Source organism: Polyodon spathula, chromosome 41, assembly GCF_017654505.1.
Source record: "Polyodon spathula isolate WHYD16114869_AA chromosome 41, ASM1765450v1, whole genome shotgun sequence".
NCBI lineage: Eukaryota > Metazoa > Chordata > Actinopteri > Acipenseriformes > Polyodontidae > Polyodon > Polyodon spathula.
In genome coordinates this window covers 3,534,448-3,561,489 of record NC_054574.1, presented here as the reverse complement: position 1 = coordinate 3,561,489, position 27,042 = coordinate 3,534,448, and the positions used below count along the sequence as shown (strand labels likewise).

Genomic DNA, 27,042 nt, shown 5'->3' with positions numbered 1-27,042 from the left:
CTATTTTCAGTCCAGCTACACCAATGCTCGGCGCGGCTGGTTATTCGCTAGATTTATAAGCTAGTCTAGCGAGCAAATAAAAAAATGGAAGGAAGTGCATCTCATTTTTGTTGTTGTTCGGAACAAGAAAATGTATGCGCTAACCATTTTTTAAACGTCATTACGCACAGCTGTTTGGTTTTTGTACGGTAAGATTCGCATATATGTTTGTGCAAAATATCACTAGAAATGTGTTCGTTTTGTTGATGGAAATCGCTACTCACTGCTGTAATTCGCTGTTAGCTGAAAATGTCTTCCTATCAACAATGAACGTTATTTATTTTATATATATTTATGGGGTGGCAGTGGGATGTGTGTGTGTGCGCACAAACTACAAATCCCATAGCGCTCCACAGCGACACTTGGCAAAACGTAGTTTCATTTTTGTTTGCCCCCCGCCTGTGTAAGCGTGTGTCTATTGGTTCGTTCAACCAAAACCTCACTTTCCTGCGACAGTGGACCCTAGCCTGGATTTGTGACTGGAAACATGGCTGCGTGTACTGGAGAGCGATGGAGGAGCAAACTGCAGGCCCATGCTCTATTTGCAAAGCTTCGTGAAAACCTGCAGTTTGAGCCTAGCGGGAGCGGCAGGAAACCGGCGAAGAATCTCACCTTCTGCTTAGACGGGGACCTGTTTGTGTGGGACGGAGCGGAGAGTGCGTTTTACACCACGAATCTGCGGCAGCTTAACAGTACAGACTTGGTTCCAGAACATTATCAGGTTAGCTGACGTTTTGTTTTGTTGTTCTGTAATATATATGTGTGTGTTTAACAGACGCCTTTATCCAAGTCGACTTATGCAGACTAGGGTGTGTGTAAACTATGCATCAGCTGCAGAGTCACTTACATCGTCTCATCCGAAAGACAGAGCACAAGGAGGTTAAGTGACTTGCTCAGGGTCACACACAGTGAGTCTGTGAGTGAGCCGGGTTTTGAACCGGGGACTGCCTGGTTACAAGCCCTTTTTTTTAACAACTGGACCATACGTTTCCTTAAAATTTCACTTCCTGAGCAACAGGTATTAGGACCCCACATTCACTCTGTGTGGGGTCCCTAATACCTGCTGCACAGTTTTGAACGTGGACAGGACACCCTTTTAAATTTTAAAGACTTCAGGTCCCCCCAAATTCTTATTTATTCAGCCTGTCGTCATAGCTCATTCCTGTGAGTGCTTGAGTGAGTCGCTCTTTCCTGTGAGTGCTTGGTGAGTCTGGTTCTAGCAAAAGCTTATGTTAATTGCTGTAATGTTAATACTGGGCTTCATTACAATTATAAGACAAGTGCAAAATATTGACAGCATTCCTCAAGGCATTTCACGCTGTCTGTTGTAACTGTGTTTGCTTTGCGTCTGCAGACCCTGCTGTGCATCAACCCGCCGCTGTTCGAAGTGCATCAGGTTCTGCTTAGCCCCACGCAGTACCATGTGGCTCTGCTTGGGCACAAAGGAGTGAGTGTGCTGGAACTACCTCAGCGCTGGGGCAAGAGGTCTGAGTTTGAAGGAGGGCGCCGCACAGTCAACTGCAAGTATGCACTCCCCCTTGTTTTCTAGTGTATTTGAAAACTCTGCCCCCTTGTTTCCTTGTGGTTTTACCCAAGGTGTAAAGTGGAAAGCTTCTTACCGTATTCATAACAGGCACCTGGACATGTACTTGGAGGCACACTGTTTTCTGAGAAAATGCTGCATATCCTTTAGTTTCATATATAAACCCATGTGTCTCCAGCACCCACATAGTTGAAGATAAGTGTAAATGCAAGACATGGGTGTCGATGTTTACTGACGTGCTTTAGAGCTAAAGGACAGGAAAATGTACGAAAAACTGGAGATCATTCGGCCCATCCAAGCTCGTCTAGTTCCTTGTAGCTGATTAATCTCAAAGGTTTGTCAAGTCGGGTCTTCAAGGATCCCTGTGATTCTGCCTCAACAACATGACTAGGTAATCCATTCCATCCCCTCATTCTGTGTGAGAAGTGTAAGAAGTGTCTTGTCTGTACTGCACTTAACGTATTGGTGTGGGGTAACTATGTCAACTCCTTTTAAGATTTAAAGACTTCAGTCATATCCCCCTGTGGCAATGTGCTCCGTCCCTGTGTGTATTTGTGTGCTGTGTGTTGCGTGTGGTGTGTTAATGTTGGTGTATAGTCATTGGTACACAGGATATGTATGGGTCTGTGTAACACAAGGGATTTAAAATGGATATTTGTATTTAGGCACGAGGATTGCACAGCACTTCACGTGCAGGTAAAATGTAAAATGTGAGCACAGGAAATTGCACTTAATTCACGTGCAGTTGTACAAAGACTCCAATTGAATGATTGATTAGCAATCGAGTCTCGGTACAGCTGCATAAAAGTAGCATGTTTTCACTCACTCGGGGTGGTGTGTTTGGTGAGTGTTGAACGGGTGTGGAAGAGGAGAGCAAAATAAAGTAAAAGAACGTAAATAGAACTGTTTTGACTCGCCGTGTTTATTTTTCTGAGTCCACAGTTTGTTTAAGTGTTAGTCCGTTTTGTTTGTCTGTTTATTTTGGCATCAAGTGCCGTGTGCTGTTTTTGTTTAAATCTTTTATTTGTTTTTCAATAAACCTGTGGAAGCAAGCGCATTTAACATATCACTCGCAGTGCTGTGAGTTTTCTTCTGGTCTGACGTCACCACTAAAGCCAGCCTGTAACACCCCCCCTAATTCTTCTTTGTTCTAGGCTAAATAGATTCAGTTCTTTCAGCTTATCTTCGTAGCTTTACTGTACAGCAGCATTAGCATGCTTTTTTGTTATTGGCCATTTCTTGATGATATTGGCAAGGTAGTGCAGATACTGAAAGTAACCAAAATTGATGGAACAACAGAAAACCTGAAACTATTAGCGTTTGTGATCTTAATTCTTAGTCTTCTTCTTTAACTGTGAGTTGCTCTTATTGCAGTTACATTCTGAAAAGCGTGTGTGTATTAAATGATCGGGAGTTGTCTGTGTTAAGGATACCTGAGCTCAAGAGCTGCTCTTCAGCTCTGATTGCCCGCCATAGACATAACGTGGGCTACACTAGCCACTCAGAATTATTCAAATACCGTAGAATGCGGGGACAATAAAAAAGAAAGCCATGTGGTGTCATTGAAAAGCAAAGCATTGATTTTACATGTCTGTTATTCCACTCCCCTTATTATCTGAAAGAATGTTCTATCTGTTATTGCTGAGCATGATCCTGTCATATCGAGATTAACATGACCTCTCAGTCCCTTTGCTTGAGCTGTTTGGTTTATAACCAGCATGTGTAGAATTGAAACGTTCTAAGTCAGTGGTGGCCAACGCACCAAACACTTTGGTGGATCTCAACAGGCGCCACGATCCACCAGTAAGCTATGACCAACAATTATGAGCAGGATTTAATGAAATAGTGTCCAATACTTAAGAGAGCAATAATAAATCAAAACAACCACAACAACAAAAACGTAACAAAAGTGCAATCAAAGCATATTTAATTAAGCCTAGGTAGTTATAAAACAGAAACTTGCCAGCATTTTTCATTTGAGTCTTGAAACCTGCTGTAGGAAGGGTGCTACTTTTTTTTAGGCACATGTGCGCCTTAGTTAAATTTAGGCACGCACTGAATTTCTACCTTTCTTACATAACACTGTGCAGTTCAATACTTTGTATCAAAAAAAATTATAATGGACAACTTATTTTCAATTTAATTGATTGCGTGCTGTTTTGAAGCACTGTTTTAATATATTTTCACATTTGAACTTCTGGCTTCCTGTTAAATGCAGTCTTGTGGGGCTCCCGAGTGGCGCAGCTAGTAAAAGCACCCTATAGCCTGGAGATCGCAGGTTTGAATCCAGGCTATGTCACAGCCGACCGTGACTGTGGGTTCCTAGGGGGCGGTGCACAATTGGCTGAGCGCCGCCCGGGTAGGGAGGCCTTAGGTTGGCAGGGTAATCCACGGTTTGGTGACCCCTGTGGCCGATAGGGCGCATGTGGTTCTACAGTGGAGCCGCCAGATCTGTGTTGTCGTCCGACACTATAGGTCTGGTGGCCTCGAGGTGGGTTTGCAGAGTTAAAATGACGGATTTTCAGACGCACGTTTCGGAGGACGCGTGCTCTAGCCTCCGTTTCCCGAGTCGGCGGGAGGGTTGAAAATGGTGAGCCGAGGATACAGAAATAATTAGGCGTACAAAATTGGGGAGTAAAAAAATTGGCGCTGACAAAATAAAAATAAGTAAATAAATAAAAAAAATTAAAAATAATGCAGTTTTGTCTGCTGTCAGTTCCCTGCATCCTGACAAAACATGGATTTTTTTTTTTTTTTAACATTGTCAAATTTAAGCCAGGGAAAATCTTTTAGCCACTGTTGGTTGAGCTTGTATGCTCTTTTACAATTTATACCTGTGAACACCCTGTAACTAACATAGCCCTTCTCGAAGCTCCATGTTCGGTTTCATCTTCAGATTTCCTTCATTGCTTATTTCTTGTAAAGATGCTGACATACCTGAATTTTGTTCATTGTGGTTTTATTTTGAAACCTTTCCAATCTTGTGAAAATAATTTATTTTCCTCATCTTGGTTTGACAAGTTTTCAAATTGTCTGGAAGTGAGTAGCCACCGCACTGATAAATCGATGACATTGGTGAGGTATGGGATTTGTAGTTTTTAATGTGTGATTAACAGTGGGCAGTGGACACCAAGAAACTACATTCCCAAAGTACATTACCACTGAGCTGTGAGAGTTAGATCTGACTGATTTCTTTTTTTTTATACTTTCAGCTAAAATAAAATCACTTCTTGTTTGTCAACCTTTTGGAATTTCCAGCCGTACACACGCGCCTAAATTAAAATGTACATTCACACAAGCATTTTTTGTGTCATATGCAGAAACTGTCTGGATATTTTCATCTGTGCTATTGGACAACACAGAAGCCTCTCCCCATCAACCGTAACAAAAACTGTTGTATGCTGATATGTTAGTGCTTCTTAACGGTGCCCCCGTGGATCGCGATGCATGTATTGGCCACCACTGTGCTAAACGGTGCAGCAAGTGTTGGGGTTTGTACACATGTCTTATGTAATTCATTGCCATGGTGCCTTGCTCTTTTAGAATATTGTACCAGGTGCTCTTCTATAGTGTAGAAGCATATATCCACGTAGGGGTGTAACCATACACTAATGTCACGATATGATACATAGCAGTCTATATGCAGGTCGTGGTGCCTGTGATGGTCCTGATGTGAAGTGGTCATTTAGTCACGAAATTGTTTTGTTAAAAAACAAAAATGAAATGGGATCGGACAGTATGTATTCCTACCAACTGTGTACCAGCGCAGAACTCTCTCAGAAGGTGGTTCAGCTCTTGAGGCTTGTCTTTCTCTGCTCTTGACGCTTGTCTTTCTCTGCTCTTGACGCTTGTCTTTCTCTGCTCTTGACGCTTGTCTTTCTCTGCTCTTGACGCTTGTCTTTCTCTGCTCTTGACGCTTGTCTTTCTCTGCTCTTGACGCTTGTCTTTCTCTGCTCTTGACGCTTGTCTTTCTCGCCTCTTGTAAGTCTGTGTTTTTGGAGTTGAGATATTGCTAAGGGTGGCAGTAGATGTTTTCATCAAGGTTTTTTTTTTTTTAGCACCTTTTTAGTTTAAAGCTTGTTTTTAATAATCAACATTATTTTATTTAGTGGCATGGCATGAGAACATCACAGATCAGAGCCATTGCTATGCATATGTACGTTGCTGTGAACGGTTGCTATGTATATGTACGTTGTTAAGGACTTCTGAGGCTATAGTGCAAACTATAGAATCGCAAGACTTTATAACCAAGATTTAATAAATATGCACAGGTATGTGTGTTTGAGAGTGAAAGAGGATATTCTAGCACAAGTTATTGAGAGTATGAGAATCAGGGGAAATTATGTCTTTATGTACATATGATGACTGTAACACATGTACTAGTGCTGGACTCCAGGCCTCTTTGCTACTATTAACTAATCCCTGTGTGTTTCAGGACTATCCCAGTAGCTGAGCGCTTCTTCACCAGCTCTGGCTCTCTAACGTTGAGACAAGCTGCCTGGTACCCCAGTGAGACTGAAGAGCTCCACTTAGTTCTGCTTACCTCTGACAACTCCCTCCGGTAAGAGCCAGCTGGGATTCATTCCTGTCAAAGTTCAGTATCTGTATTTGTTTTTGTGATGAGGCCCAGTGTTGAAAGGAGCTGCATGCAAAGCTGTGTTCACCTATTCCTTAAAAAGAGTCAACACCACATCCAAGACCACAACAAAAACAACTGTGATTGACTCTCTCATAGACAACTGAAACTGAATGTCACACTTCATTGGTCTCAGACAGCACTTTTCACATGAAGGAATGAAGTCGCTATTGAAAACACGTCAGTCAGAAGGGAAGCAATGGCTGGTAGTGTACGAGCCAGTGCGTCTCACTTCTGGGAGTTCTTGTGAAGAAATTAAATGGCAAGCAGTTAGGTTTCTTTTTTTAATTTATCTTTTTTTTTGGCAGAAATATATATTTAAAAAAAATGTGCATAGGAAGAGCCGTTGTCAAAACAATACATTCAGAATTGTTTTTCCTACAAGGACTCAAAACTCCCAGAATCCAGATGCGTCCCTTCACCGGGAAGTGCAGCATGAGTGTGTTCACCAGTTAATGTGTGCCTCTTTCATATAGGAAAATATCTATGAAGTGATGGAATACATCTTAGGTCTGATTTCCTGGGATTGTTTGCTATGTGTATTTAACTGCAATAGTGCCTGAATCCTTGTTGTTTTGCTGTCTTCTCAGATGCTACAGTCTGAAGGAGCCACAGACCCCAGCAAAGAGCCTCTCTCTGTCTCAGCCTGAAGAGGAGAGTGCTGTCCGGACAAGAGGGTGTGTGAGGGGCCTTTCATCTCATAGGAGCCCACGTGCTGCTCTCTGCAGGCACAATATACTTTGCTCCCAAAAATGAAGGGATCTTCATTAGGGGTGTCGCAATACAGTAATGTCACAATACAGTGTGTGTCACGATGCATATCCTGATGGGCTACCTCTATGTTGCATAATAAGTTTAAATAATCAATTTTGTAAAAACACAAAAAGTGAAATGGGCTAGGTAGGTATGAAGTCATGCATTTGGTGAACTACAGTGAGGTCTGTTGTGCTTTTGATCTTGTGACTTGGGTTGTTACGCCCCTTCTATTCATAGAGACACATGTGTTTACAGTTATTGGATTTATGTTTTATGTTTCTTAATGCATGACATGAAACAGTAGTCCTGCCCTCAGTCGTGAAACCGAGGTCCTGTTGTGAGTGACTGTGCAGCAGCAGGTGTGATGCATAGTTCATCCCCTCGTCTCTGTAATTCGCTTTGGATAAAATTGTTTGCTAAATGAGTAATGAATATCTCTCAGGGGCTGATTATTCAAACTCCTTGCGCTGGGCAATTTAATAATGTATCTAAACAAGGGCAGTTCTGAAATTAAGTGCAAATTTCAAGCCCTGCACAGGTGTTGTACTTTTATGTAAGGACATTTGATTGAACACACCTGAGCTTTAAAACAAATCTGTATCTTCTAATTGAGTCTTCTCGGAGTGAGTTCTGATGTCATTGTGTTGGGTTTGTTTCAGGCGGTCCTATGCAGCTTCACTGGGGGAGATCGCTGTAGCTTTTGACTTTGGCCCCAGGCTTCCGGCTCCTAAGCAGCTCGTGGGTCAGCGAGCGAGGGAGGACGTGCTGGCGTACCCCCTCTACATCCTCTACGAGAATGGAGAGACCTTCCTCAGCTATGTCAGCCTGGCACAAAGGTCAGCTCCACTGCAAAACCAACCACAGGGACAAGGACCTGGGAGTATAGATAGGGATGGCCATGTGTAATTGTTTATTACAATAATTGATTTGAAAATTACTAATTGATTAACCTTATAATCTTTTATAGCAAGTAGGGCTGTCAATTAATCACAGTTACCTTCTGTGATTGACGCATACATTTTTTGAGATTCATTTTTTCAACATGTTAATCGCACCCTTGTTTTGTCCCTCCTAGTATACTCCAATTAATTCCCTGTGGCACCATTTTAGTGCATGCCAGGATTGAATGAGTGCAGTCATCGTTTGAATATAAAATATGTAGCAAAACACTCAAACTGAAGGACTTGTGAATGGGACGTTAGTTTAAAAAAAAAAAAAAAAAATTCTGACGGTTCATTGGCTAGAAAGAGGGTTGCTTGTATCTACTGTCAGAGTGAGTTGCAGTATCACAGAAGTGTATCTAGTCTGCTGTACCGCCTGCGTGCTAAACATGCTTTCACTTCTCAAAATACACTTTCTAGTAGTTTTTCCACTAGACAACAATACAACAACAAATGAAACCCGTCAGTTTCGACAGAGTACTCGTTTATAAATTCAGGATCTCTGCAAACCCATGAATCCAGCTCAGTACGGTACTAGAAGTATAGCCAGTGCTGCTGGAGAGCTACTGATCTAATTATTTATACCTAAACTGCTGTGTTAATATTAATAATCAGATGATCTAATTACTTATACCGAAACTGCTGTGTTAATATTAATAATCAGATGATCTAATTATTTATACTGAAACTGCTGTGTTAATATTAATAAGTAGCCAATACCAAACGGAACAGGAACGAGATTGCAGCCAATAAACTTCAACAATTCCAGTCTGATTTGAAAGAAAATCAATTTTAAAAAGTTTTGTTTGAGGACATTTAGGCACTAAAACTGTAAATGTCACACTTTGCAATAAAAGACTGAGATACATGAGCAGCAGAGGGCCAATGCTAAACCACCTGCGATACCAGCCCGTATCCACCGACCTGCAGAGACAGGCCCGGCCGCCAGTCCCAGGCTCTGTTAAGTGCGAGCCTGACTGTATGCCTTACACAAGCAGCAGATGTACTGGTAAATCACATCCTAGTGTTTGAATTGCTGTATGGAAATGATGCAGAAGTTGTGCTTAATGCTTACTGTGCTTGTATTGCACTTCCTCTTAAAAAGATTTAGTTACTGAAGCATTGTCAAATAGTATCGAGATTAATAAAGAGCTAGTTACTGAAGCATTGTCAAATAGTATCGAGATTAATAAAGAGCTAGTTACTGAAGCATTGTCCAATAGTATCGAGATTAATAAAGAGCTAGTTACTGAAGCATTGTCCAATAGTATCGAGATTGTTCTTTACGTATTGCTTCAATTTTGGTATTATGTACAGTAAGCATTTTTATTAGCCAGTGGCACATTGTATTTTGTAAAGTATAATAATGGTTCAGTAAATGTAGTGCCTGTAATTATTAAACTATACAGAAATCCCCATCCCCAGTGTAGCTCCTTTTCACAGCTGGTTTCTTCTTATCCCCTCGGGCTGTACGTTCACAGTCAGTTTCAATATGATTGCGTTGATGACCATGACACATAGCAACAGCGTGTACAGAATAATATAGAATCAGAATTGTCAAGCTTCATGACAATTTGATAAAAGACTCAACAGATATATGAAGAAATGTGTGAAGTGTGACCTGGGTACGTACAGCTGCCTCCCTCCGCTATATCACCTTCACGGGATTTCATCACCAGTAATAATTCATACCTTATTATAGCACGGGAAACACAAGCCCATTATAACCAGTGCTGGGGAAGTTACTGTTACAGTTACTTGAAGGAAAGTGTTAGTCAATTATTACTTTGAAATAACTACCGCAGTTACAGTTCCAAATTGCTGTTTGGTCAGGCTGCAGATCGAAACATTCGGTGAAGATCCATCTGTCGAACCCGCTCGTTCCCACCCCTGACGCCTCCAGCAAGATGATATGAAGAGCACGCTCACCTGCTGAAGCGCTTTCTGATTTCCACGCTCTGCATTAGCCATAGTCCTTTTTCAAATGTAGAAAAGTAAATGTTGTTTTTTCACATCTGTTGCCATATCTTTAATCCGTTATTCCATTTCTTTACTGTCTGAAAAATGAACCATTATCGTTACAAGTTACTGAAATGTAATCTGCTTATAGTGAGACACTACAACACTGATTCTAACCACACTGTCTTGAATGGGGTGGTGGCTAGTATTAAATTTTGCAGGTGTGCCCCTCTGTATGGTCAAGGTGCTGGTGTAGTTGTGTGTAACGGTTCTGTGTGCTCTTTGCACAGTGGAGGGAGTCTGGGGAAGCCTGTGGGCCCCCTGCCCATGCACCCTGCGGCGGAGGATAACTACGGCTACGACGCCTGCGCAGTGCTGTGCCTGCCTTGCGTGCCCAACATCCTGGTGATCGCCACTGAGAGCGGCACTCTGTATCACTGTGTGGTGCTGGAGGGGGAGGAGGAGGAAGACACTGCAGTGAGTACCAAGGGACGCGGCTGGCATTGACCGCTGCTTAAAGTAATTGTAGTCAACAGAGTAATTGCATGAGGCTTACCTGTTTTGCACTTCGTTTATAGGCCTTGCATTTTCAGTTTTGAAAGAAACATGTTCTAGCAAACGTGATTTCTTTTAAAGAAAAGTAGCACTGCTTTCAAGAGAGCCTTATTCACAGAGTATCTGATGCGCTTGTACTTCCTGGGTCATTTCACCTCTGCTTCTGGATCATGTTACTGACTAAAAGCAGGTCTGTCAATTTAGGGAAGCAGTTAATTGGGTTATTACAGGAAAGAATGTTTGTCAGCATGTCCTCGGCTCACCGTGCACCAGCGACCCGTGTGGTCTGTCCGGGCGCCTGCGGGCTTGCCTGTCCTCCAGCGCTGTAGCTCTGAGGTGGCTGCATGGTGAGTCTGCTGTGTGTAAAGAAGCGGTCGGCTGACGGCACATGCTTCGGAGGACAGCGTGTGTTCATCTTCGCTGCTCCCGAGTCAGCGCGGTAGCAGTGTCCTGAGCCTAAGAATAATTGGCTATTCCAAATTGGGAGAAAAAATGATCAAAACAATTGGCGACTACTAAATAAAAAAAAATATACAAACGAGAGGAGGCCTTTCAGCCCATCTGTGCTCGTCCAGCTTCTAGTAGCTGATTGATATCGTCTGTTAAAATAATTTTACTCTTGGCAGTGCTGCATTTGCCGTTGTGAAGGAGCGCAGTCAACATTGATCAAACACAAATTAATTCATGTTAAAATGTGCATTAATAGCTTGAAAATAAAATAACATTACAACATCTAATTTACCTTTACTATAATGTCTGCACGTTTGATATAGGAAATGAGAGATCTAAGAAACGATGGCAACACACATTAGGTCAGATTTACTGGAATTATGTATGTGTGTGTGCACTTCTAGTGGTAATGACCAACAAGGAGGCCTGTCTTCTTTTACCCCTGTAACCCGGGCTCCTCTCCCCTCAGCTCAGTGATCGCTGGCCCCAGGGTACGGTGCCAGTGCCCTCTCTCTATGTCTTCGAATGCGTTGAGCTCGAGCTGACTCTCAAACTGGCAGCCAGCCAGGATGGGGAGGAGCCTGTAGAGTCAGACTTCACCTGCCCAATCAGACTGCACCGAGGTAGGTGGACTCCGCCCCAAAAGCATTCGTTCTTATTTTGATATGGTCAACTTATCCTCTGAACTGCCTTCCTATGATTCTGAGCAGGACACGGCAGCTCTCACCTATTAGCTTGGCAAACACTGCTGCTTTGCTGTCAGGCATGTCAGAGAGTGAAGTTTACAAATTCACCATCGGGAAATCAGACCCCCAGATGATGCTTCATAATTCAAAATGCTTGAATTATAACATTTGGCCAATAAATAAGAATGTTTGCCTAATTAAATTTAAGCTAAATCTGCTGCATACTGAAATTGCACAGTATTTGAAACACTGTTTTTATTTGTAATAAATCATTGCGATGGGCTTATTGCAATTATTCATATAGCTTGTGTTAAAGTATGTACAGAGCAGGTTTAATTGGAATAGCGATGCGCTGCTCTAGTGTGACATGCAGACACACAGGGAGACACACAGGTCTGTGCCATGCACTGCTGTTCAATTTTGTTCTCTAACTGCTCGTTGGACCAAGCCCCACTGGAAAATCTCTGAATGCATGCTCTGGCACTGTTTCAGCAGCGATTTCTCCTCTGCTGAATTCATGGCAGTGTTTTAAGTTCTAACTGACTTTCTCTCCTGTCTGACTATTCCAGACCCGCTGTGCCAGACAAGGTACCACTGCACCCACGAGGCCGGCGTTCACAGTGTGGGTCTGACCTGGTTCAGTAAACTGCACAAATTCCTTCAGTCAGGTTGGTTGTTATTAACACATCAACTGCATAAGAACATCTTCTACACTTTGAGTACCTGCTCCAACACGTTCCACTTCAGAGGTCTGGTGACGTGGCAGAGATATTCCAAAAAGATATTGGCTCCTAAAATAAGAGACATTGACAGCCCTTTAGGTTGATTTCCTGGCTATTGTAAAACCCTTTGAGTCACCCCTGCATTTGTTCATTCTTTTGGGCACCACTGTATAATTCAGTATCACACTCCAATATATATATATATATAATTTTAGCTCAAAGAGCCAGCTGCCTAATGTTTCGTTATGTTGTACATATCTTTCTCAAGGGAGCCTGTGTTTGAATCAAAACATTGGAGGTATTTATAGGTGTTTGACGGCATGATAACTACTTGTTATTGTTTATATTCAAATGCGCTATACAATTATCTATAAAGTTTGGATTTGAGCTATACTTCGCTCTCTGTGCTGTACAGTAACAGTCAAAAGTTTGAGTACACTTGCTGGAAACTAGTTTTTTTTTCATAATTGATAATGTTTTACCTCGTATACGTTTCTGTAAATACTTGAAAATGAAAACACGTTACAATATAAAAAACGAAACATAAGGAGTATCAAAGCAATGTTCAAGAAAATTGAAAATTGTCTCTAAATCTTGGATTCCTAAAAATAGCCACCCTTTGTCTTAATAATAGCCTCACAAACACGAGGGATTTGGTTAACAAGTTTCAGCAGGAAATCACCCGACATGTCTTCCCAGCTCTTCTGCAGCAATTCCCAGAGGTGTAGGGCACTTGTCTGTCTGCCTCTGAAGTATGCTATGATAGCCATGCTGGTTGAGCTTGCCAAGGACTTGGTAAAGATCACCAACTCTGTCACCAGCAAAGCAACCCCAGACCATGACACTGCCTCCTCCGTGCTTGAATCACACATGCAGAACTCATGCACTCACCCTCTGCATCTTACAAATACTCGGCAGTTGGACCCAGATATTTCAAATTTTGACTCATCGGTCCATAAGACCGACTTCCACTCCTCAGGCAAGTCTCTTCCTCTTATTCTGCACTCTTAAAAAATGTTTCTATGCAGCAATTCTTCCAGTTAGGCCAACTTCACGCAATCTTCTCTGAACAGTTGATGTTGAAACATCTGTACTTCTAGTAGCATTTAGCTGAGCTTGTATTTCAGCGGCAGTTAATCGCCGGTTTCACAGACTCGTGACTCGAATGAACTTGTTCTCTGATTCCGAGGTCACCCTTGGCCTGCCTGAACTTGTTCGGTCCTCATGAGTGCCAGTTTCTTCAAATCATTTGATGGTCTTGACCACAGCAGTTACAGACACTTGCAAAGTTCTTGCGATTTGTCTTAGATTGACCTTCATTTCTTAAAGTAATTACAGACTGTCTTTTTTCTTTGCTTAACTGAGCGTATTTTGCCATTTTCTGCTCCCTTACATTCAGGAATGACAAACTTGTGCCTATGCTACCTATATTTATAGTAATCGTGGACCTTCACCTGTTAACAATAATTGGTGACAAAAGGTAACTAGGTAACATGCTAGTTAACTCAGAGAACATCTAACAAAGACACTTTTATACTTAAGCCAGTGTTCTAACACCGTGTTATACACATTTCAGACTTTTAACTGACTTGGGCTTCAGACTGAAATCCCCTTATTTTGGGTGACCATTTCATTGAAATTGACAAGATTTACATTTTCATTTAAAAATTAAATTTTTGAATGCAATTCACTTATGATTATCAGCTTATATAAATACACGTATCATAATGAAGTATTACGTGTTTATAGACAAGTTTATACAGTTAAAAGCATAGATAATCATGAAAAACCTGGTTTCAAGCAGGTGTGCTCAAACTTTTGACTGGTACTGTATATATATATGTGTGTTGTGGAGAGTTGATAGTGAGGGAATTGGACATTCTAAATTGCATGGGGAGAAATCCGGGTAAAATAATAAGAAGTCGTCGTCCTCTCCTCCATGCTTGTTCCTAGATGAAGAAGACAAGGACGGTTTGCAGGAGCTGGCAGCTGAGCAGCGCTGCATCGTGGAGCACATCCTCTGCACCCGTCCGCTGACCTGTAGGTAGGGAGAAAACAAGAGTCTCGCCCTGACAGGGCTGTGACGCCTCTCACTTTCATAAAAACAGCATGTCCACTGCAAGTGTAACTGTCTTCATGTCAGGGAACTAAATATATAAGGATCTTCTCTGTACTGGGTTGAATCTTTTGGATAAACCCGTGCAATGCTCTGGTGCTGTCATACGAATATGGTCCCCTTTTGCTCCTTGAACTGTCTACCTAAACAGTCTACCTTCAGAGTACAGGCACTCCTCGACTTAGGATGCACGGCACGTATGACCCTTGTGCATTATTACCCTGCTTCGACTTTTTACGACATGTATGACACGCCGAGACACGAGCCATGCGTCGTGTGCATGCTGGGTGTCCGAACCGCAGTACCTGTCATGGTCGCCCTGACTCGCTCACTTAGCGTTTTTTTATGCTTATAACTGTTTTTTTTTTTTTTTTTTTTTAAATTAATTTGCCCTTAACAATGTCTGATAAGAGCAATTGACTCAAAACGAAACCTAAGCTGTGAACTCTGTCACATGATGAGGGGCTTAACTTCAGGTGATCATAGTTCCGGGTAGGAGTACCGCATATACACACTGGAAAGCCCTGAGTCTACTTTTAAACAAGCCAGGTAGATGGCTTTTACGGTGCCTGGGTAATATATGCGTAACCACGGGGCATTGGCTCCTTGAAATCAACGGGCTGAGTGTAAAGAGTTAAATGTTGGCATGAGTACAGTATAACGGGTCATTTTTGTAAAAATATATTATCTGGCCAAAGAGTCAGGAACATAACCCCAGTTTATAACATTGTTCTTATGGGAAAATGTGCTTCGGTTTACAACGTGACTTTCAGGAACCAATTGTGTCGTAAGTCTGAGGACTGCCTGTATTTGAAATCTAAATGTCGCTTTGATGGTAAATGTTGTATAACTTGTTCAGTGTGTTGTAATGGAGGCGTTAACTAGTGCTAACTACCCAAACATCCTACCTTAGTAGCACTACGCTGCCCCAATGTTTCTTGTGTTGCTTGCACGCTTATAGCTTATGAATGCCATGCTGGTTTGATTTGAACACCTACAATGGCAGACTGTTAACACAAAGCTTCCCCAAAGCACTGAAGCCTGTAGATCTGTGCACTTTGGGTTTGCTGTTGTACTTGAAGCTCTGTACTTTGTGTTCTCTGTGAAGCTAACCCTGACCCTCCCCTCCAGCGCGACTGCCCCTGTTCGAGGCTTCTGGATCGTCTCAGACCTGTCTCTCGGAGCCACCATGATCTGCATTACCAGCAGCTCCGACTGCATCACCCAGCCACTGCTGTGAGTCACTGTCCAGTCAAGGGCTTCCAATACATCACTGGACATCACTGGGCGATCCAGCTTTAAACACCTGTTTGTCAAGCTGTGAATACAATATCCTGAACATATTTATAGAAAGCACCTTTTAAAACAGCCTTTCATAATAAGATTTTTAATTTGAACGTTTTATTACAATACTGTTCCTTGATCAACCAAAAACCGTTTCATTTTTTTTCTAATTCAGAAGAAGTTTTTTTAAAAGTATTTATTTTAATAGAATTCTTAAACTTTATATACCCTAACCTATTAAGGCTGAAACCCCTCTTTACGTTTGTCTGTCCTGCTAGACATGTGACTGACTGTGTGTCTCTGATATTGCAGGAGCGCTACCCGCCCCCCCTCGCCCCCCCTGCTCTGCTCTCGTCCTGGCTTGGAGTTGGGCAGCTCCCCACTGCGTGGCTTTGGAGAAGACTCCTTCGAGCAGCACATCCGGAACATTCTGCAGCGTGGCTCTGCCAATCCCCTACTGCTCAGGCAGGTTTCATTTAGGTCCCCTTCCAGTTTTCAGTTCCTCAATCCTGGCTTGACATTCAGTCTCTCTCAAGCAGACTGATCATATTGTGGTGCCTTGTGGTTACGTTAGGAACTCTCACCAATCCTGCACACAGTCCTGGGTTTCAGAACTCAAAGCGACTGTACCTAACTAAATAATTCCATGAGTCTTACTTTTCGTGTACTTCCGTTCGTTATACAGGTCTCATATGTCCAATTAGAAAGAAACACATGATTTTAGTAAACATGTATTATTATTTTAAAATATATGGTACTACACTAAAGAAATCTCTGTTTGCAGCCATTGAGTTAGTGGTGCACTTAACTGGAGGATGAAATCGTCCCCACCCCATCCAGTGGCTTCCTTTCTGTCATTAACCAACCAGCTCCTTCACCTGTTGGCATGCCTTCACCCAGTAACACACAGAATACACTGCTAAGGTGAAATGACCAAGGAAGTGTATCAGATATGAGAATAAGGCATAGAAACTGAGAACTTTCTTTAGCCTTAGAAGTAGATTTTTGCTGTAACAATCGTTTCTTTCAGAAATTTGAGACCTAAGTACAAAACAGATACAATTTATACAATTATTTTGTTAGCTGCAATTATTTTAAAGGCTTGTATTCTCCAAGAGCTGTGTTTCTGTGTAGCAGTGGCCCTGTCTGGGGTTCTGATAGGGGAGTAGTTTATCCCATAATGAAACGATTGTATTTTTCAGGTCTGGCAATAAGGACGTCTCCCCTCCCCCACCAGAGTGTTTGCAGCTGCTGAGCCGTGCGACCCAGGTGTTCCGTGACGAGTACATCCTGAAACAAGACCTGGCCCGGGAGGAGATCCAGCGCAGGTACCACCCCTCGTACACCTGGCCCCTCATACACCTGGCCCCTCACCTAGGTGTTCATGGAACTGCATTTATTTAGTATAAAACAAAAAATAAACGTGGGGGTGACTTGATTGAAGTCTTTCCAAAGTTACAGTAACCAGGACCAGAGGACACAGTGAGGTGGGTATGGAATGGGGTTCCTGCCATGTTGATGCTAAACAGTAGCAGTAAAAAAAAAAAAAAAAAAAAAATAATAATAATAATAATAATAATAATAATAACTTTAAATAAAACAATTGAAAAAAACAAGAAATTAATAAGAATGATGATGTTAGTACACAAACATTTAAAAAATAAGTAAATAAAGTAGATTCAAACTATTTTGTTTGAGTAAGGGTAAAGAGGCTAAAATATAAATCTTAATTAAAAAATATTGACTAACGCAGCATCTCAAACTGAAAAGGACAGTGAGTTCCACAGTCTGTTTTGACAGATCTCATTGCCTGAAGCAGCGTTAGAATGCTCTAATTTTTTTAAATGCCTGTCAATCATCAGACTGGCACCAACTATGCACTTTCATTTACCAGCTACAGTGTGTGTCATTCAATGCACTGACATTGAATAAGTATAGGTAAGCTTTTGCTATACATACTGTGACAGTTACTTGTTAGATTAAAAAAATATGGTGGAAGACGAAAACGCTAAAAGAGTATTGTGCAGAATAGCAGACTGTGAAGTGAAAACTGTAAAGAAACGTGGGACAGGAGATGAAGAAAATATCCTGGTATGTAAGCTGGCATGGAACTGTGCAGAGCAGAAGCCACCGCGAAGGCAAAGAGAATGGCTGAACACATTCAATCACAAGGTCATAAAAATGCGAAGAATAGAGCTCAGAAACTGTCTTAAAGTACGTTGGAAGCTTGCTTGGTGAAAATGAAGGAAAAAAAAACAAGAATGTGGTGCTGGCTTCCCTCGTGATTTAATACACTGTCTGTGGTTTGAAGGGATTCTGCTCAATGCTACTAGTTGAGGGAGGTTTCCTGGAAACATGTATCTGAGTGCAGCTGAGTGTGACAGGGGGAAGCTCAGACTCTGAATAATAAGTGCAAGTTAGTTCTGTGCAGATTATTTTCCTTAGTAAATGTATGCTATAAAAGTCTGTGTAATAAGCGTTTATATGCTGTGTTTTCTGCGGTTTATTAGAGGCTTTTTTTTTTTTTTTTTTTTTTTTTTTTATTGTGTTGGATCTTTATCTAGATAAGGCATAGCTCTGCACTGACCAGATGTCTCTTCTCTTACTCTCTTTGATAATCCGGTACCAAGCCATTTCGTGCTTTATATGTCAATAGTACAATTTTAAAATCAATTGTAAAATGCAGTGGAAGCCAGTGCAGTGAGACCGGCACAGGAGTTATATGAGCCTGTTTCTGTGTTCTAGTGAGAACCCAAGCAGCTGCACTGTGAACGAGCTGCAAGCATGATAGTGTGTGACCTGGAACTGGAAGCAAAGAAAATGAACCTGAACCCTAACCCGAACCTGACCCTAACCCTAACCCTTGAAGTGTAGAGGAAACAAAAGCATTAACTTCTCAGAATCAGACAAAGAAAGAAGAGACCTAGGGTTTCACAGATAATAAAAATACTGTTTTTTTTTTCATTTTTATTTTCTATTACGTCAGGTTGCCCAAATCTTTTTAAGGAATCTGCAAGCTCTTGTTGTTGCTGAAAACTTAACAACAAAACTTGTTGTGACAGGGTCTTGCTCGTGTCACGCGTGTGGGTCGCCGCTGTTCAAGCACACAGAGAGACAGACGTGGTGTTGAAACGCCGGCACAGGCGCGCAGGTTTTATTAACAAACAAACGAAAGTATTATAAAGGTGGTCATGTGACGTTACCAGCGATGGTAACGCACAGAGGACTAGTACATCAAGCTGTACAAAAAGTGCAAAACAAAACACAGCACCACAAACTATAAATCAAAGGTACCGTGGAAACGGCAGCCTTGCAGCAGCCCCGAGCTGTCTCCCGCGGATGTTTTTAACCTGACGGACACTCAGTCAAGACCCGCCCACCTGCTGATTGAGGACTAGCACTGGCTGCCCTTCCCCTCAACCAAGCATAGCAGGCAGCAAGTCTCAATCGAGCGCCTGTCTGTAAACAATAATTGAATTACACAAATCAACTTCCAAAACGACACAAAATAAACCCATTCCCACATATAAACCACACCAACACTAATTTACCACTGTGCAGGGCAATCGACCCTGCCACACTTGTCTTATCTGAGTTAAACTGCAAGAAATTGAGACATCAAACAAATGTCATCAGCAACACACTCTAGTGAGGCTCAACTTGCAGTGGTGTCACCAGATGCCATAGAAATATAAAGTTGTTTGTTGTCAGCATTAGAGTGAAAATCTACACTATATTTATGAATGGTAGTTGGTAGCATATATAAAGAAAATAGTATGGGACCAAGAATAGAGCCCTGGGGGACAGCACAAGTAATAGTAGATAATCCTGATCTTGTATATTGTGCTTGTTTTTAGGTTCTTATGTTGTACATATTACCGTCACTTCATATATGTATCACATTTTCGTATATAAAAGATACACAATATCTGCAAGGATGTTTGATAAATATTCTTCACTAACAGCTTCAAGTAATTACTGTTAGAAAATCAAATTTACCTTTACCGTAATGTGCACGTTTTTTATATAGGAAACTGTTAGACCTACGAAGTGATGGCAATACATATTGGGTAAGATTTACTGGAATTATTTTGTTGGCTCAATGTGATTTTAAATAGTAAGTCAATTTATTTGTAAATATTGTTATATCGTCCATGATGCTGTGAAAATGAACAACTGGTCAATTTCTAATGAAGTAATGTAGTTGAGTGCCTTGTGTAGGTTATTGTCCTGCTCTACAGAAGAGTATTGATGTTTGTATGAATAACAGCACTTGTGCTGTCCGTCTCCCTGTCACTCATGCGTTTGTCTGTCCCTCTGCAGGGTGAAGCTGCTGTGTGGACAGAAAGACAAGCAGCTGGAAGACATGGCACACTGCAGAGAGGAGAGGTGAGTGCAACAGTCCCTGGCTAATACAGACACTGTCATGCCAGAACTTGATTAAAAAAGGGCAAATAAACTCTACAGAGTTTATACTAACTGCGATCGATTGGGTGGAAAAAGGGAGAGAAGCTTTCAGAAATACTGATGGCCTCAGGTCAGCCAGGGTGTCCTCGGCTCACCATGCACCAGCGACCTCTGTAGACTGGCCGGCGCCTGCGGGTTTGCCTGTAAGCTGCTTAGAACTGCGTTGTCCTCCGACGCTGTAGCTCTGGGTTGGCTGCATGGCTCGCTTGCAGAGTGAAAAGAAGCGGTCAGCTGACGACACACACTTCGCTGGACAGCGTGTGTTCATCTTCGCACGAGGGTGGCAGTGGTGAGCTGAGCCTAAAAATACAATTGGACATTTCAAATTGAGAGAAAAAATGGGTGAAATCAGTTTAAAAATAAAAAAAAAAAATAGTACAGATGGACTCCACTGGTTCGAAACGCAAGATCTGGACGACAATATTTAAAATTCAGAATTTGACGACTAATTGCTTTTTGTAAAGAAAAGAAAGTGTGACTCCTACTAACAGAAAACAAAAGTAGAAGGTATGCTTTGTGTTTTACTTGTAGCTACGATTACACTGTCAGTATGAGTGTGTGCAATTTGTATTTATTTTTTTAAGACACATCTTCAGACAGGTGTCCATGTCTCACACTTCACATCCTTCCATATATCTGGAGAACCGCTTCCCAATTAGCATTATTTAGCACAAGTTATTGAGAGAATCTGATTGGTCCCTCTGTGTGACACACTTTCATTTTTGTGTTGATCTGGAGAATCGCTTCATTGTGATTAAACATGCTTGCCTTGCTATTTCTTTTTCTATACTAGTCGCACACACAGTTGATATACACTTTCTCATCGCACTGAGAGCTCTGATTCTGATGTGCTTCTTTTTTTGTCGGGTGACTGTTGAAATGTCTACTTTTCTGTAGGTTTTATCAATATATTTGACCTTTACAAATTATGTTCAGCATCACTTTTTTTCTCCATTACTTCTGTCACTCCCTGTCATCCCCTCTTTCTCTCTCGTACAGGAAGAGCCTGAGAGAGATGGCAGAACGGCTGGCTGATAAGTATGAGGACGCTAAGTATCGACAGGAAGTCATCATGAACAGGTACAGTCAAGACTAAGATGAATGATTGGCTTTGCTGATTGTTCTGCATTTTACCCTCATAAATGAGGCTAAGGACTGCCAAGGACAGCACTACATTGAGTACTGTGCCATTCGTGGCAGTCGGAGACTTGTGGACTATGCTGGTGTTCAAGGTTTCCCAAACTCTCTGTGCAGAGAAACCTACTACACTGCACGTCTCCTCCTGCAGTGAGCAGAGCGACCTGCTACACTGTACGTCTCCTCCTGCAGCGAGCAGAGCGACCTGCTACACTGCACGTCTCCTCCTGCAGCGAGCAGAGCGACCTGCTACACTGCACGTCTCCTCCTGCAGCGAGCAGAGCGACCTGCTACACTGCACGTCTCCTCCTGCAGCGAGCAGAGCGACCTGCTACACTGCACGTCTCCTCCTGCAGCGAGCAGAGCGACCTGCTACACGCACGTCTCCTCCTGCAGCGAGCAGAGCGACCTGCTACACTGCACGTCTCCTCCTGCAGCGAGCAGAGCGACCTGCTACACTGCACGTCTCCTCCTGCAGCGAGCAGAGCGACCTGCTACAGCCATATGCCTGGTTTTGTTGTAAAAATACCTATGTTACTTATGTAGAATATAATTTTTACATTATACATTAACTAAAGTTAATAATTTAACGTACCAATACCATATAATAAATAATAATAGAAAACTTTACAAAGTTGCCATTTGTTATCATATGTATTGCTAACATTTATTGCTAACATTTGCCATTTGTTAGCATATGTGTTGCTAACTGCTTTCCTGCCTGTCTGCCCACTCTAGGATGAAGCAGATCCTGGGTAGTTTCCGCTCACAGCTGCCTGTGCTGTCAGACAGCGAGAAAGACATGAGGAAAGAACTGCTGACAATCAACGACCAGCTCCGTCACCTAGACAACAGCATCAAGCAGGTACCCCTCAGAGAGACCATGGGAACTTTCAGTCTGTAAAAAACATCCTTAAAGGCCCGTCCACACTACAGAACCAATCTCGAGAGCCATACTCGAAATCGTTCTGATTAATCCAGCTCAAAGCGTCCACATTACATAACCAATCTGGAGAACCGTACTCGACACCGTTCTGATTAATCAGCTCAAAGCGTCCACACTACATAACCAATCTGGAGAACCGTACTCGACACCGTTCTGATTAATCCAGCTCAAAGCGTCCACATTACATAACCAATCTGGAGATCCGTACTCGAAACCGTTCTGATTAATCCAGCTCAAAGCGTCCACACTACATAACCAATCTGGAGAACCGTACTCGAAACCGTTCTGATTAATCCAGCTCAAAGCGTCCACATTACATAACCAATCTGGAGAGCCGTACTCGAAACCGTTCTGATTAATCCAGCTCAAAGCATCCAGACTAAATTACTGTTTCATGTTGAGTCAGGCTTAATGCGTCCACACACTGTTAGAATAGTTCGGTTCCAGTTCCTAGCAGAGCGATGAACAGTGGAGGTTAATGCGATAGTATCCCACCATGCACTGGATTTTATTTAAAAATTATGTTTTATGCCCCATATTAAGAGGTCCGTATTGCTAAAGTATTTTGGAAAAAGTAAATGTGAACACACACAAGTAGGGCTTGAAGTTTTGGGGGGTTTATTTTTAATCAGGTGACATCCCTTTAAACAAATTGAGCTGATTCTGTTTCATAATTGCACCCAGAAACAGCGGTTAATTACAAAACAATCTCCGTTTTTACAAAACAGATTCTGGTCCCTTTTAATTGTATTTAAAACAGAACTAACAAATTACGTGAATTATCCTCGATCCTATTTTTAACTCTCATTTCATTTGCTTCAGTCTCCTAATTTAACATTGTGATTTTGTTATTTTCCCCACTAGTTTAACAGAGACGTCCGGACAGGTGTTTTTTTTTTTTTTTTTGTTTGTTTGTTTTTTTGTTTTTTTAAAGCATACAAATGAATACCTGGGGCAGAGTGTACACTGATAGCAAGTCCTTCAGGCCGCAAACATACCACAAAGCATTTTGGGATATTGGAGGATACACAGTACAGTATTAAACACTGTGTAATGTGGATAGTAACCATATTTAGCACTTTTAAGCTGGTTTGAAAGGCAACTAGTAAGATTTAAAGGCATAGTGTGGACAGAGCCAAAGTTTCAAGAATCCCCAGCAGCAGATTTAAAAATCTAGCACTGCTCATCCTGGTAGAAGCGCAGCGACCTGGCGCGCAGAGCGGGTCGAACAGCCACTCGGCACGCAGGGCAAGTCCAGTCTGTGCTGGGGATTCCAAAGGGAGCATCACATTGGCTCTGGCGCTCCTGTGGGTTAGGGACTGCTTCTCCTCATTGCGCTACAGCGAACCCTGTTGGCTAGGCTCCCAGTGAGCTCAGGTGGACACCTGTAGGGCTGGCCTTTGTCCTCACAGAGGCGGTTAGCTCGCTGACATCTGCTTTCTAGTTCCTGGGTGTAAAAGAAGCTGGCTTGGTTGTGGGATCGGAGGACTTCCACTGAACCTTTGGATCTCGTTGTGTGACGAATTGCTGCTGAGGGGAGAAAAGTAACAGGACATTCCAAATAGGGGAGAAAATCAAGGGGTAAAATAATTGGGCGCACACACACACAGAGCTCTGGAAAAAATTGAGACCACTGCAAATTGTTCTTAAATCAGCATCTCTACATGTATGGCAGCCATTCCATTCCAGTGTCTGTTGAATCCAACACAGGCACACCTCATTCTACTGAATGAGGTACTGATTAGGGGATCACCTGAACCAAATCTTATTTAACAAGGAAAAGTATAAAAACCACTCCTGTGGTCATCACTGTCCTCTTGCAATAGGAAAAGCTGGATGGCAAAACAGTGCTAGTAGTACCTCATAAGTAATTGGAATCAAAAAATAACTATTGACCATGCCCTAAGAGTTGAAAAGGAAAGTTTTGAGTGAGGAAAAGAAGGGTTCAATTCTGGCTTTACTGGCAGAGGGATACAGTGAGCATCGGGTTGCTTCCATCCTTAAAATTTCAAAGACGGCGTTTCATAAGAACAAGGTCAAGCAGCACACATTGGGGACGACAAAGCTACAGACCGGCAGAGGGCGAGAACGACTCTCCACTGACCGGGATGACCGCCAACTCATTCGAATGTCACTCAGCAACCGTAGGATGACATCAAGTGACCTACAAAAAGAATGGCAAACGGCAGCTGGGGTGAAGTGCACGGCGAGGACGGTTCGAAACAGGCTCTTAGGGGCAGGGCTGAAGTCGTGCAAAGCTAGAAAAAAAGCCCTTCATCAATGACAAGCAAAGAAGAAGTAGGCTGAGGTTTGCAAAAGACCATACGGATTGGACCGTAGAGGACTGGAGTAAGGTCATCTTCTCTGATGAGTCCAATTTTCAGCTTTGCCCAACACCTGGTCATCTAATGGTTAGACGGAGACCTGGAGAGGCCTACAAGCCACAGTGTCTCGCACCCACTGTGAAATGTGGTGGAGGATCGGTGATGATCTGGGGGTGCTTCAGCAAGGCTGGAATCGGGCAGCTTTGGCATGAATCAAGCCAAGTACAAGGTTGTCCTGGAAAAAAACTTGCTTCCTTCTGCTCTGACAATGTTCCCCTACTCTGAGGATTGGTTTTTCCAGCAGGACAATGCTCCATGCCACACAGCCAGGTCAATCAAGGTGTGGATGGAGGACCACCAGATCAAGACCCTGTCATGGCCAGCCCAATCTCCAGACCTGACCCCCATTGAAAACCTCTGGAATGTGATCAAGAGGAAGATGGATGGTCACAAGCCATCAAACAAAGCCGAGCTGCTTCAATTTTTGCGCCAGGAGTGGCATAAAGTCACCCAACATCAATGTGAAAGACTGGTGGAGAACATGCCAAGACGCATGAAAGCTGTGCTTGAAAATCAGGGTTATTCCACCAAATGTTGATTTCTGAACTCTTCCTAAGTTAAAACATTAGTATTGTGTTGTTTAAAAATGAATATGAACTTATTTTCTTTGCATTATTCAAGGTCTGACAACACTGCATCTTTTTTGTTATTTTGACCAGTTGTCATTTTCTGCAAATAAATGCTCTAAATGACAATATTTTTATTTGGAATTTGGGAGAAATGTTGTCAGTAGTTTATAGAATAAAACAAAAATGTTTATTTTACCCAAACACGTACCTATAAATAGTAAAACCAGAGAAACTGATAATTTTGCAGTGGTCTCTTAATTTTTTCCAGAGGGGGGGGGGCGGGTGTGTGTGTGTGTTTATAAAAAAAAAAAGTGCTGTGCTACGGACAGAATGGGACACAGCAAAAGCAATGCGCAGTGCCTTTCTTATAAACACTGCAGGGAGTTCTGGAACACTAAATTAAGCTTTACATTGCTAGCTTGTAAAAGGCTTTTACAAGTTCTAAGAGTCACAAATTCACATAGTAACAACTGTACATACTAGAAAATGTACAAGCACAGGGCTGGTTTCACAGTATACATGAGAGCTGACTGTTCTGAGGATGTTGAGTGTGGGATTATACAGTGATGGGTGTTTCCTCCCCCTGCAGGTCAATATGAAGAAAGAATACCAGCAGAAACAGATGGAGAAGGGGGTGTCGGTCCCTAAAGCCAATCTGTCTCTCACTGCACATCAGAGGACGTGTGTCTTCAGCATTCTCAAGGAGGAGTAAGTATTGAGTGTTGTACTGACTGGGGGCTTCACATATTTAGGGTGGTTATTTAGGCAATATAGCTTGACAGGGTGTGTGTCCTGTCAGTGGAAACACCCTCCAGCTACACCTCACCCAGACCGGCCAGCTCATCACCCTGCTTTCTGTACTGCCTTTAAAGTATAGTTTAGGGTTAACTTTGTCAACTCATTTTAAGATTTTCAAGACTTCAATCAAGCCTTCCTATATTAGTCTTTATTCCAGGCTAAATAGATTTAGTTCCCACCCTCATTCCTATAAGACTTGGGTCTGGCTTTGTTGGACTCCCTCCAGGGCCACAATATCCTTTTTGGTACTGTGGTGACCATGTGCTAATTCTGGGTCCTTATCTTTGGCAACACAGTAGTTTATTCATTGTATGCAAGAGCACTTGATGTATGAGTTGAGACAGTGTTTGTGTTGGTTTGGCAGGGGAGAGCACATCGCTGAGATGATGAAGCAGATCAAGGACATCAAGAATCACTTCAGCTTCTGAGAAGAGCACTGGGTTCAGACTGCACTTCAAACCAGCGCTCAGAACCAGGAAATATTACAGGATTATTTGTAATATTTGAAATGCAACTAGTCAGCAATTGGCTTTTTAACTTTTCAGTATTTGTAGTACTTGAGTTTTTTTGGTCTCTAAGTTGCAGTTTATATGTAACTGAGAAAGAAAGGCTCTTATACCACAGAACTAAAGAAACTTAACGGATAGTTATAAAATTAAATAGACAATTCAACAAGTTAACTTTTATAACTACCAAGGATAAAATTATGCTTCTAAGCTTACAAGGTAAAAAAAATGTAAGTCTACCTTGTTGTTTGAAGTTGTTTGTATACATCCGAATCGCCTACACTTGTACATACTTTATGTATTCATCTCGTGGGAGAATAAACACCTTTTGTAAGGAAGTGGTTTTATTTAATGCTTTGCACTGTCAGCTTGCTCACAAGTAATGCCATGTTGTTTTAATCGCATTGAAACACTCACAGATTTTATAGGCTCGGTTGTGGGGCGTGCCAGATAATATTCGCTGGTAAAGGGCGTTTACAGAGTCACAAGTTTACATTGTAACAAACTCGCAGTGGTTATTACCATTATGTGTTTTAAGGCAGGAACAT

The 27,042-nt window shown here is 42.2% G+C and overlaps 1 protein-coding gene across 1 annotated transcript; it reads left to right on the top strand.

The window, feature by feature from the left end:
* Positions 1-477: 477 nt before the first annotated feature.
* Positions 478-26,832, top strand: nup88 (nucleoporin 88). The gene is made up of 17 exons (XM_041236633.1): positions 478-760; positions 1,394-1,563; positions 6,018-6,143; positions 6,809-6,895; positions 7,634-7,810; positions 10,165-10,351; positions 11,349-11,502; positions 12,135-12,233; positions 14,241-14,331; positions 15,535-15,639; positions 16,000-16,152; positions 16,890-17,015; positions 20,011-20,076; positions 21,154-21,234; positions 22,030-22,156; positions 25,780-25,898; positions 26,353-26,832. Exons 1-17 carry the CDS (start codon positions 527-529, stop codon positions 26,414-26,416), a joined length of 2,166 nt encoding a protein of 721 aa, XP_041092567.1. The 5' UTR covers positions 478-526; the 3' UTR covers positions 26,417-26,832.
* Positions 26,833-27,042: the final 210 nt, after the last annotated feature.